The sequence below is a fragment of the Triticum dicoccoides genome, chromosome 2B, assembly GCF_002162155.2.
Source record: "Triticum dicoccoides isolate Atlit2015 ecotype Zavitan chromosome 2B, WEW_v2.0, whole genome shotgun sequence".
Classification (NCBI taxonomy): domain Eukaryota; kingdom Viridiplantae; phylum Streptophyta; class Magnoliopsida; order Poales; family Poaceae; genus Triticum; species Triticum dicoccoides.
The window spans coordinates 719,528,505-719,541,607 of record NC_041383.1 but is presented as its reverse complement, the minus strand read 5'-3'; the positions used below and the strand labels follow the sequence as shown (position 1 = coordinate 719,541,607).

General features: G+C 48.3%; 1 protein-coding gene across 1 annotated transcript; it reads right to left on the bottom strand.

Moving 5' to 3' along the window:
- Window positions 1-2,717: 2,717 nt before the first annotated feature.
- On the bottom strand, window positions 2,718-5,765 carry LOC119361245. Its single transcript, XM_037626550.1, has 4 exons — window positions 4,498-5,765; window positions 4,257-4,379; window positions 3,106-4,136; window positions 2,718-2,959 (listed from the first exon to the last, which is right to left on the bottom strand). Exons 1-4 carry the CDS (start codon window positions 5,763-5,765, stop codon window positions 2,787-2,789), a joined length of 2,595 nt encoding a protein of 864 aa, XP_037482447.1. The 3' UTR covers window positions 2,718-2,786.
- Between the last annotated feature and the right edge of the window lie 7,338 nt (window positions 5,766-13,103).

The following is a 13,103-nucleotide window of genomic DNA, read 5'->3' as shown; positions in this document are numbered from 1 at the left end:
TCATGGGTTTTCACCCTGAAGATGTTGTCTGAGCCAATTCCGAGCAATGCCCTCATCAGGGTAACGACGCAAAAGAACGCCGCCACTGCCAGATATGACCAACTAGGGTCAAACCTATGGTTTTCATCACGCAGCTCGAGACTAGGTACTACAGAAGTACCACTCAATCGAAGTAGTCTTGTGTCGTCTCCTTCACTTTCCTCGATCCCAGTAGTTGCATATGCGCACGGTCCTTATGACGGGGGATGTCCACGCCCGTACGAGCAAGCTGACAAGACGAGACAAGATCTTCTCTCCCCACCATCTGACAAAGACTTTGACGAGGAAGAAGGACTGTCGGCACCACCAAAATCCCGGGATGGGGACACTCTGAAGGCCTACACCATCCTCACAAGTAGCAGCTGTTGACTGATCTGTATCAAACGGCAGCTCCACGAGCTGCCACTACCTCCGCCGTCCTCGCCAGTGGACGCAGATCATCTGAAGCTCTTCAAGTAACCAGTCTAGCCCACAACCATACAGCAGCCTGTGGACCAGATTCACGGCCGAACCTGAGGAACAACCACCATGAGCACTACGCACCAACGCCAAAAATGCACCCATGGAGTAGTGGCCCTAGCATGGATGTGCTCTCAGGTTGGATGCATCGGAGGAAGTCACAGCACAAGACGCAGAAGAGCAACATATGTGCATGCTCCAGTGGTCCTATCAACGAAGATGACTGCGTCACGATTGCCCATGGTGCCGACCTAGTTATCCCAAGCCATGCTTTCGTCAGATACGTGGAGCGCCGGAGCCGCCGCTGCAGCATCAACCTTCACAGCCGCCGGCCGCCATCTGCATCTTGTCGAACACGTTGCCCAAAGATCCACGGGAACGGAACCCCGCCGCCACCTTCAGCCGCCCGGGCAAGGCCCAATGACGCCGACCGGCGGCGGCGAGGGGAAGGCGCACAAGGACGACGCCGGAAAAAGCGGATCGAGCGCCGCCCGAGTCGCCCAGGCGGACGACGCGGGGGCAGTTTTCCAAATCGACCTTTCCTGTGTTGACTAAAGGAAAGGATGGCTGTGTATCTGCAGAGACTGCAGTCATCCATCTTGTAAGATTGTCACCTCTATGTTAATAGACCCATTAGCTTGCTCTGCTTTATGAGGGAACACTCTGCTGCTGCAGTTTTCAATAATCGTCACACGAGTTGACCAGCACTTCCATGTACATGTCCTGCTAGCTTGCTATGCATTATGACTGAACACTCTACTGCTGCAGCTCTATTAAATGTATTTTTTAGCAACTGGCACTCATGTGGACTGCACACAAACGTTAATTAACAACTAAAACAACTGATTAGTGCGCAAACTCACGCCTCAACCAGAGGAGGTGTTGACTGACCCTGCACCAGAGGAGGTGGATGCTGCCAACGCACCAATATGCAGCTCCAGAGTAGGGGGCAGCTCCTGTCCCTGTTGTTGGTAGTTTCATAGGCAAATGAGTTAGGGCAGAAAGCTGGTACCTGGCTCCATTGCAATTGTTAAAGCATGGCAATGGCTGGGGTGCCTGAAATCATAGGCACCCAAGCTTATAGTAAGATGATGGGATCATAGCTGAAATTGGCGAATAGCTATCAAATTATAGAATGAATTGATCTAAATCGGATCATAGCTCCACAGGCCTCAGCAGAACAGAGTTTCAATATAGAAAAATAAACCAACAAATAATATTTGCAGCCTTGCGATAACACATCATATTTCACACATGATTTAGCTGGTAGGTCTGACCCTCTCACTAGACTGCACCGACAAATAAACCAAGGCTTGTGACTGCCACCAGAAAGCTACATTTTAAGTGCAGTAATACACATTAATCATGGAATCAAAGAGATGTCACTTGAGAGATAAAGTGCAAGATTGATGTATAAAGTTTTGTCATCAGAAATTTCACAGGATTAATTCCTAATCTCGTTCTATGTGCCCCTGGTCAAATATGCAAAGACATATATAATAGGTATAAATACAATCAATAAAGACTGCCAACAATAGATAGAGAAAATAAAAAAGAAGTTCTCCAGGCATAAATAACAAAAACTACTCCAACAAATAATAGTTATTCCACAGCTAGCTCAACCTTGTGAGCAAAATTAAGCACTAGTACCGTTTTCTTGTCAAGCCTTAATACTTGGCTACAGGTAGCAAATGTTTGGGATCTTTAATTTAACCAAGGTCACCAGCCATCACATACAGGCCCTCTAGTCTAGATAAATATAAGTTTCATCACCACCAAAATACAACTAGTATAGTCTAGATAAATATAAGTTATACACCACCAAGATATACAACTAGTTGCAGCTTCCAAAAGATGCCATGCAAGCAAGGTTAGAGGTTACAAACATTGCATGCTGGGAACATATACTAAATAATACTCCCTCTGTTCTTAAATGTAAGTCGTTGTAGAGATTTTATTATGAACCACATACGGATGTATCTAGATACATTTTAGAGTATAGATTCACTCATTTTGCTCCGTATGTGGTCCATAGTGGAATCTCTCCAAAGACTTATACTCCCTCCGTTCCTAAATGTAAGTCTTTGTAGAGATTCCACTGGGTAAACTACATACGGAGCAAAATGAATGAATCCACACTTAAAATGTATCTATATACACCCGTATGTAGTTTATAGTGGAATCTCTACAAAGACTTATATTTAGGAATGGAGGGAGTATTTAGGAACGGAGGGAGTAATAGGGCAACTCATGCATGCATGCATGCATCCATCACAAACAAGATGGAGCTAGAGCGCAAAGCAGCATCTGGCATCGACGGCTTCCTCGTGATGTATGAAACGCGTGACACAGTCCACGGGGGCGACTCGCACTGGTTCCCTTTTCTTGCTGCTGGTTGTTGCTTTAGTCTTAACCTGGACAATGGTGATCTGTACATCATGCCTGGGCGGACGATATCCACCTAGCAGCATATACGTATCGTACACACATGTTAGTACAGCAACACTATATATATCTTCCATGAACTGACTGATCACAAAAACCATGCAATGCATGCACAAATGACATCAGAGATCGAGAGAGAGACAGAGAGTTATATATACTCACTTTGCAGTTGCACCACGTAAAACAAAATAGCACCAGAGTCCACATCTTTGCCAGCATAATCCAAGCACATGTCCTCACCCACACAATCATCCACAAGCCATGAGAATGGCAAAAGGATCGGCTCGCTGAGATACACAGAATGATCTTTATCAAGCAGCCGATAAGCAGCAAGCCCTCCGTCTCTGCATGTGTAGATAAAGCCATCGACAGACACACATCTACCATTTAAAGGGCACTTTGTAGGGCTAGTCCTTGGCAGGTCCTCTGCGAATGCGGCCCAAGGCATGACAACACGCCATTGCTTGGCACCCAGGTCAAACAAAAGACAGGAACCTGTGAGAGCATCACAGACTATAAAGGAATCGTCATTCACTGCTACATATCCAGATATCATAACCTTCCTGTGGAGAACATGCGACTGATCTGTCTTGCAAAGCAGCCACGTGCTGGATCCATAACTGAACCTTGGCTGATGGAAAACTTTCAGAGTATCCGTAAGGGCAATGGTCTCTCCACCAACTGTGATAAACAAAACAAAAGTATCAGCACTTGGCAGCCGCCGTACAGGTAGACGATCCGTAGCCATCGTACGGTCCTTGTTCAGACTAAACTCAAGCATGCCATCTTTTTTCCACGATACGGCGCGTATTTTTGAGCCACTGTGAAGGAAAAAGTGCCAATAGTCATCATCACCAACATATGTTGCAACATAACACGACGGTTGGAGAGGCTTGCCATCGTCTCCTCCTCCTTGCAACAGTGAAGTCTCATCCAGGACGCCTGTATGGTAGATGACGAGTTGTGAGCCAGCTTGGCAGATGATAAACAGATCTTTATTGATACTTGTTGTTGTAGCAACCGGACGCCTTTCAAAAGGGACCCGGTGTTGCATTGAAGCACGGCCAACCAGCGTGCGGTGAGGCATTGCCGGCAAGGGCTGCTGTGGCGGGAGAGAGCAGTCGCGGGCAACGTGACCTTTGGTGCCGCAGGAAAAGCAAAGGGGTGGATAGTCTTTCATTTCGAGAAACCGTCTGCAGCAACAACCAAATTAAACATGTCATCACTCCACTCACCAAGAGAAACTTACTAAGAAAGATGTAATAATAAGCTAGGTTAAACATGAATCTAAATTAATTCAGATCAAGCAAGACCTGCAACAATCAAGCATCTTGGAGGGTTGGTCGACGTGTTGCAGCTGGGAACAGCTGGTTAGATCCTTCTCTTGCCCTTGTTGGTGTTGCAGCAGCACCGGACAATCCTTGTCCTCGTACTCCCTAATTGATCCATGATTAGTTGACAGTAGACAACAAATACGTAAACAAGGCGACCAAAGAAATAAATGGTCGAATAATCTTTGCGTGGAAAAAGTAAACTAGCTAGTTTTCTGCTTACTGTAGAAAGCAGAATTCCTGGTCCTCTGGATTCGCGCGATTGGGTTCCATGTCTACCTGGCGGAAAGAGGAATGCAGCACCTCTATTCCCCCCTGAGCCGGATCTTGGAGGTTGAAGGTGGTGACAATGGCATGTAGGTTGTCACACCGGCAATCTTCTAATTGTTGACGTGGTGCCAGGCTGATCCACACGGAGCACATGAGCCGACCATCGAGACGGGTGAGAAAGCCACACCCATGACCGGAACTGTAAGGACATACAGAGTCGATGGTGATGGGCGGATCCAGCCTGAGCCTCCCCCTCCCCTGATCATCACCCTGATCCTGGTGTATGTAGCTGAGCTTGTAGGCATAGATGGTGTTGCCACGGAGCATGTAGATGGCATTGTCTTGCTCCATGTAGACGCCGCGGCCGACGATAGGGGCGTAGTCTCGCCGCGGCCTTGTTTCGTCGGTGAGCACCGGGGTCCAGTCACGGGAGCCGGAGCCAGGGGCGATGGTGAAGAAGCCGCGGTCTTGCTTCAAGGAGACGAGGATGAGGGGGCCGGGGAGCACGGCGTAGCCCTGGAGGAACCCGCCGCCCAACCATCGGTAACTGTCCTTGTCGTGTTTGTCTTGGCCGACCTGCTCCCATTGGCCCCCGCCCCCGCCCTCGGGGAGCGGATGCAGGGGTCGCATGAGGAGGCTAAACTTGACGCCATATTCCACGATGGGGCACAGAGCAAAGATGTGGCCAGCGGCGGAGATGGGCACGCAGTTACGGCTCCTCCCTGCTTGAATCTCCGGAGGCAAAGGAAGATGCTCCGGAGATGTGTCTGTCTCGGGCTGCTGCAGAGTTAGGTGCAGGGCATGGGGTTGCTCGCCGGCACCGTCGTCCTCCTGGCGCAGGACGCAGAGCGAGCGGCCGTCGGGAGCCAGGGCGGCGCTGGCGTTGAACCTGCGACCAGTCGGCGTCTTGATGTCGTGGAAAGCCTCGAGCGCATCGTCACTCCGGCCGAGGATCCGCCCGGACCGCGCCACGCGGAGGCGTTTGAGCCGTAGGACGGCGCCGTCCTTGAGGCCGACGAGCAGCGACCAGGCGGGCCGGTCGGCGCCGCCACCGGCACCGGCGGGGGTGGAAGAGTAGTCCATCCCGGGGGCCACGCGGGGGATCCGGGGGGAGCAGAGACAACGCCAGCGGCACTCGCAATTGCGCAAACGGCACTCGGACTCACGCGCCAGCTTCCACTCCTCCGCCATCTCCACCTCCGTCTCTGTCTCCGCCGCCATCATCGACTGCAAGCCCTCCCCCTCCGCCTCAATCATCCTCCTAGCTAGGGTTAGGGTTAGGGATTTACTCTCGCTGGGTTCGCTCGGGACTCAGGGAGTTCAGATGCGAAGCAAATCCAGGAGTAAATTGCTTATAATAAAGTTTTTTAATAAGGTTTTTGGATTGTTAAATATGTGAGCAGATTACTACGAGATTTAATCCGAATAAGCATAAAATAAATCATGACATCAATAACAGAGGTTGAACGAATCATGCGAACTACTCCCTCCGTTCCCAAATATATAAGTCTTTTTAGATATTTCAACAAGTGACTAGGTACGGAGTAAAATGAGTGAATCTACACACTAAAATATGTCTACATACATTCGTATCTTGTAGTCCATTTAAAATGTCTAAAAGGACTTACATTTAGGAACGGAGGAAGTAGCATAATACTCCCTCCATACATAAATACTTGTCGTAGAAATGACTAAAAATGAATGTATCTAACATTAAAAACGCCTAGATACGTCCATTCCTGCGAAAAGTATTTCTGGGCGGAGGGAGTAGATGAACGGATCGAATCTAGGGCATGGACTAGAAACATGAATTCTACCACGATCTCGAACAAAAAGACAGAATCACATACGGTGCAACAGGAGCAGCACCGTTGGCGTTGATGTTGTCACCCATGTCATTGAGGAAGAGGTTGCCGAGGTCGTGGCGAAGTTGTCGCTCCCAAAAACCTGATTGCCCTTCTCGAGGTGCACGCCAAAAGGAGGGATGGAGAAGACTTGTGTGGCAGCGCAATGATCTGAAACGCTGGTGCGAAACCATAAAATGCGGCGGCGGCTAGGATAGACGTCTGCCTGACTAATTAGCCCATCCGCGATAGGGTGAGCGAGGAGAAGGAGCACGCGTGTAGGTCTAGTCTTCTCATGCTCATACAAGTGGTAAAAGAGCTCACCTTATAAAGAGGTGCAACTCCCATTCAACTTTCGGGTGTGACTAAACTTAGTGTGACTCACACCACTCAGAGCCATATATGAATGGACCATGAGAATTTTAGATTTTTAGTTGGTCTTTGGGTCAAAGGCCTACTAACAAATTTCAACAACACTAACAACAAGCATGTTGGTCTGTCAACACTGATGAGAGCTTCTATACGCCGCTCGTTGCGGCAAGGAATCGGCACTTCACACCGGATCGGCTCACCTTGGACAGCCCATGTTGCGGGAGCACCACGTCCTCGAGGTAAAAAAGGCGCGAGGTAAAAAATCACGGAAAGGATTGCAGCCGCTGGGACTCAAACCCGCCGCAAAAAAGACCACAATTTTTTTTAAAAAATCAAATGTTACTTTCAGTTTGGAAAAAGTAAATACTTTCACTAATGCGACCATTTATAATTTTTGAACAAAATTTTAAAATTAGAACATTGTGTGAAGATGCAAACATTTTCGGGCATAAAAAAGGAACAAAATTGAAAACAAGAACATTATTTGAAATTGCAAACAATTTTTGAAAATGTGAACACTTTCAAAATTGTGAAAATAAATTAGAACATTTTTGGAACCTCAAACATTTTAAAAAGGAAAAATAAATTGAAAACTAGAACATTCTGAAAATTTCTGAATATTTTTTAATTGTACCTGTGAACAATCTTGACAAACACGATCAAATTTTCAAAACTTCTGAAAATATTTTTTAATTTTGAACTAAAAATTAAAATCCCGAACATTTTTATGAATTTAGAGAACAAAATTTTGAAATCGAGAAAAAAATTTGAACATGGACATTTCTTAAAGCACGAACATTATTTTAATCTTGAGATTTTTTTTTGAAAAGGAGAACAAATTTGGAAGCGTGAAGAATTTTTTAAAGCATGAACATTTTTTTTAATCTTGAGAACAAATTTTAAATCGGAGAACAAAATTTGGAAGTGCGAACAGTTTCTTAAAGCAGGAACATTTTTTGAATATTGAGAACAAATTTTGAAACGGAAAACAAATTTAAAAAATCCCGAACAAATTTGGAAGCGCGTACATTTTTTGAAAACGTGAACAAAAAATTGAAATCTGGTACAGTAAATGAATTTCGAAAGTTTTGAACTTTTTTGTGTAACAAGAACATTTTTTTAATTTTGAGAACATTTTTTCGAAAACTGAACATTTCATGGGAACACAAACAAAATTTGAATATTTTGAAAAAAAGGAGAAAAGGAAAAGGAAAATAAATGACAAACCAAAGAAAAAGAAAGAGAACAAACACAAAAACGAAAAAGGAAGAAAAGAAAAAAGAAACAGAAATGACTAAGAACGAAAAGAAGAAGCAAAAAGCTTCGCTAGCAGTTGGGCCGGCCCACTGCGTCGTTTGCTCCCGCACCCCCTGTGCGAAGCGTCGACATTACGACGCAGCGAGCGGCGTATATGATTTTCGGACACTGATGGAAGGGGATCAACAAGATGGCAAAAGGAAGATAGGAGAACCAAATCCGCCCGCGAGGATGTTCTAGCGAGGGAATCAGGTCGGGGTTCTGGAGCTTTAGCGCCTTGAAGAAAGAAGGGGCCCGATCGGGATGTGTCCGGCTGGAGAGGATCGAGGCCACATCCGCCCGCGGCTGCCACATCATCTTCTTGCTTGGACCTGACTTCATGTAGAAGGCCTTCCTTTTGGCGGCCCGCAACTTCTCGTTGTCGGCCTCGGCCTTCCTTTTGGCGGTGCACGGCTTCAGCGGATGCTTCTCCGTCGAAGCATGCCGGCACCGCTTCAGCGGGCGCTCCTCGCTGGCGGCCAACGCATGCTTGGTCGTGCTCTCGCCGGATGTCATGCTCCCGGTGATGAGCGAACCCTTCTCGTTGGCCATTGGTCGCTGATCTGATCTCCCGAGGAAGCCTCACACAGCTGCCATGAGATCTGAGGGGGAACAGAGGAACCTTATAGCTGTTGAGTTGAGGGAGGAACTGACATTTTCTGGAGAATATAAAGGCGGAGGGCCTTTGCGCATAGGAGCTCGGAGAGCATAAGTCGGAGTCGGATAAGAGCATCTCCAGCCGCGCCCTCCCTAAGGCGATTTTTTAGGCTGGCGCTGAAAAAAGGCCCAGTCGCGCCTCAGGTGCTCGTTTTTTGCCGGCTTGAGCCGAAATCAGCGCCGGCGGACCCAGGCCAAACCCAACGCGCTGGGGGGCGCCGGGGCGAGCGTTTTGGCATGAAACAGTCGTGGGCCCGCTGAGTCAGCACGACGGCCGCTTCGTCGCCCTTATCGCCTTGGTTCCCGCGGGAATCAATGCGAAGGCTGCCGCGCCGGTCAGCCTTCATTGATGCCTCACGGGCGGTGCAGTGAATGCGCCACCGACGCGCGTCCCACCCGTTCCCGCCACGCGTCCTCCCGCATGATGCCTCCCTGCCGCTCTTCTTCGGCTATAAAAGGCGCCCCATCCCCGCCGGTGAGCGGCACAGCCTCCCCCTCTCCCTCCCGCAAAAAGCCTTCTCCCCACCTGTGAGCTTCCCACAACTCCCCTCCCCCGCAGACGAGCAAAAGCATGGCCGAGAGGTTCCCAGGCAGCAGCGCAACGGCGAACGACTTCGGCTGCCGACACCTCCAGGAGCCGGAGACGCGCCTTCTATATGAGGCCGAGTACCCGGCGCCGCCCGACATGCGCGTGCCGGGGGGCATGGAGACTGAGCGTCGGTGGCGTCTCGGTGTCGCCGGTGCCCGAAGGGGCAGCACGACGGGCGGAGATCACCCGCGTCCGCTCCTCGCTGACGGAGGAGCAGCGGAACGAGCCGAGGTACGCGCCCGACAGCGAAACGCTGTGGATGCTGTACTTCGATGTAACACCCCAAGAACTTAACCATGTTTTAATTATTAAAATTTTGCCAGGAGTTTTAAAATTTTTTACTCTCTGGATTTTTTGTTGGTTTCAGAACCCCTTTCCTTTAACATTGAGGAGTTTTATCCCAAGTGGAAACTTTCCAAAAATGTTATTGGACTTCCATACTCACTCAACAAAACAATTCTTAATCAGTGGTTTTATTTGCATAATTGTTTTTCATGAGCTTTTTCCTTTTAAGATGATTTTCCATAAGTTTTGGAGCCTCTTTTGCACTACAACCATTTGATAAATGCATCTAAAATTTTCACCAAAATTTGGGGATGACATATGATATCCCTAAATCACTTTTGTGCAAAAAAAAATCTTCTGTTCATTGGAGATTTTGAGATCTACACCTAATTTTTAAATCTGGTCCAGTGGGCAATTTTGCACTTCATCCTATTTAGATATTTATTTAAAACTTCCACCAAAATTAGGGGAGGTCAGTAGAAGTATATTATCCATATTTATGCAAAAAACCCAGTTATGTCCTTTGAAAATTGTGAGTGAATCAACCTCTTTTTCATTCTGGTCCAACTTGAAGATCTGTACTGCAACCATATCTTTACTTGCTCTCTCATCCATGGTTCTTTTTCCTACTTGTAGTCCATACAAAACCCTTAAGTCCAAGAGCATGAACCCATTGGATTATTTTTGGTCCATGAAATGACAGCTTTTTGTTTCTGCCAAAAAACTGTTTTTCTCAAATTTTTGCACTAACAAGTTTCATCCCTTGACAAAGTAACCTGGCCACCATCTCCTACACCTAAAGAGACCCCAATCTGGAGATTATGACCACTCCAAGAAATGCCTAGGTGTTCTTGGCATTTTGTCAAACACCTTGTAGGCATGACCAGTTTTGACATGGTTTTTAGTTAGCATGGCAAGCTTGGTCTCCTGGCCTAACCCCCATGTCCATTAGCTTTCTTGCAAACCCTAGCCTGGTCCTGTTAGTTGCCAGCCTCAACCGAGCGCTCTAGACCACATTGGCATTATGTCAAACATGTCACGTGCGTGCTCTGGGCGCGCCCAGAGCGCACGTTTTGCACGCACGTGTACCGAGCCGCCGCGTCGCGCCCCTGACTTTTGCTTGCCCTGCAGAGCCGTGCCCCACCCTCGACCGCTCACCAGAACGAGCCAAGCGGTCCCTGGTACCCTGCAGCACCGCCATTAGAGCCCCTTGGCGGCACGCCGGCGTCCGCAGTGAGCCCCTACCACGGGCGGCGCCGCCCGAGCCGCAGGCGCGCGCCAGCTGCCCCTGGAGCAGTTCAAGCTTATCCCCTCACTCGTCTGCAAGCGCTCGTCGGTGCCACGACGCCCTACCACAGCAGAAACGGTCGGCCGGCGATCCTATCCTCGGCGATGGCGGAACCGACCTAGCTACTCTATAAAAGGGTGACCCCGAGCTCCTCCTAGACCTCAGGCAGCCTCAAGACACTCCACTAGCGCTCCCCTAGCTCGCAATCGACCAGGAGAGGCCGTCTTCCCCGTCTCCGGCCAGCTCGGCCACTGCCGCCCTCCGGTCCGTTTCGTCGCAACCAGGCCCTCCCCCGTCCAACCAACACCACCACCCGACTCCCCTTCGTCTTGCGGAGCCGCCCAGCTGCTCAAACACGACCGGGAGCCACCGTAGTTCGAACGCCCAAAACTCCTGAAGCCACCGGCCACCGCGAAGCCCGCCGTCGGCGACTCCCTCCGTCCCCACCTGACTGGTGACCACCGGGAGGATCGCCCTGGACCCGTGGAGCCATCTCCACCCTCGGTGTCTCGAACGGTGCCGCCGTTCGCCGGCGAGCGTTGCCGGAGTCCCGCCTCCACTCGGGGCAGAGGAAGAGGAGGGAGAGGACTAGTCAAACCTGACCAGTGGGCCCGCTGGACCCACTGTCAGTGACACGCGCGCCGTCCATGCTGGATAAGTGGAGGCGTACAAAATACGCCTTCGACGTGGTCAGTAATCGAAACTTTTTTCTTTTTTTCTTTTATTTTTAAAAACAGATTTTTTGACCAAAACTTTGACTGTCTATAACTTTTCAAATATAACTCCAAATTAATTGATTCTTTTTCCTACCTCTCTCAAATATTGTCTAGTTTATTTTAAGATTTATTTCAAAAAATTTCAGACAACTTTTTGGTACTATTTTTGAAACTATGCATTGATTCAAAAATATTTTTAATAGGATTTTGGAGAGAGGAGAAAAACTTTCAAAGTTTTGGAATGCACCCTGCCTCCCCACTACTTGAAGGCAAGCATTCTGAACCCTGGCATAATATTGTCGTGTGTTGTTTGATACGGTTACAACACCTCTCGTCTCGAAATTTTTCATTATTTTTATGTGATGATATGATCAAACTCTCGAGTGCGTATTGATGATTCATGCTGTTGGAGTTTGAATATTGAGATGGTAGTCACCCTCACATGCCTCTCTTGCATACCGGAAGGAACTCGGGAAAGCCTCTGTCTTGGGTAGACACGAGCTTGTCTCCGGCCATTGAGACGACTGTGTCCGGTACGGCATAGTGAGACATGATGAGTGGTGGTTATGTCTATTGGTTGAAAACATATTTGTTATGCTAATCATGTAGGTAACACATAAACCTCCTGAGTCGACCGTAGATCGAGTCTTGTTCCAGTAACCCCCACACTTGTTTCGTGCTATCACTTGTCCCTGCCACAGGTAGGGTACGGTTCAGTAATTTGTCAACCCCTTTCTAGCACACACCGTACAGAGGGGCCGGGATGAGGGTACCATGGCCATGGATTAAAGCCAGTCATCCGGTCAGGGGGCATGGGTGTTTCGGTTGTAGCCGAGGGGGGAGCTTCCCCAGTTTGCGCGCGGTATAAATTTTGTAATCCCATGCTAATCGAGGTTGTAGCCTTCCCACTTAGAGTTTTGCTTAATGAGTGTTGTGGGTGATTCCAGACACCGATGAGTCAAGCTGGTGTGTGCGGTTGGGTGTGTTTTCAACTGAAAGACCGTGAGCGGAATTAGTCCGGATGGACTAACGGAATCCGTTACCCGTGGGTAAAGAGTACACCCTCTGCAGAGATTAAACCTATTCGAGTAGCCGTGTCCATGGTTAAGGACTACAGTCTGGGTTGGGTCAAGTATCAGTCTTAGTGTCGGTCTTCGGAGGAAAAACAACTAAGTCTGAACTTTGATTTTTACCAGTGACATATGATGATTGTGATTATTACTCTTATGGACTAACGATGTTCACTATTTGATTCTTTTGAGTATCTCTGGGATGGTTCTACCTCCGGGATATTCACTGTGATTATTTTGAGCCCTTTATGTGGTGTCGCATAGACGCCCGACTATGGCATGTTTATTATTTATTTAACCTATAAGCCCTTTATGTGGTGTCGCATAGACGCCCGACTGTGGCATGTTTTTGCTATTTGTTTACCATTATAAGCCCTTTATGTGGTGTCGCACAGACGCCCGACTGTGGCATGTTTTGCTATTTACCATATAAGCCCTTTAT

Coding starts and splice junctions, on each gene's coding strand:
- LOC119361245 (XM_037626550.1), bottom strand. CDS start 5,765: ATGGCGGCGGAGACAGAGACGGAGGTGGAGATGGCGGAGGAGTGGAAG. Junction 4,380..4,497: donor CAGGAATTCTGCTTTCTACA/GTAAGCAGAAAA, acceptor TGGATCAATTAG/GGAGTACGAGGACAAGGATT. Junction 2,960..3,105: donor TTACGTGGTGCAACTGCAAA/GTGAGTATATAT, acceptor ATATGCTGCTAG/GTGGATATCGTCCGCCCAGG.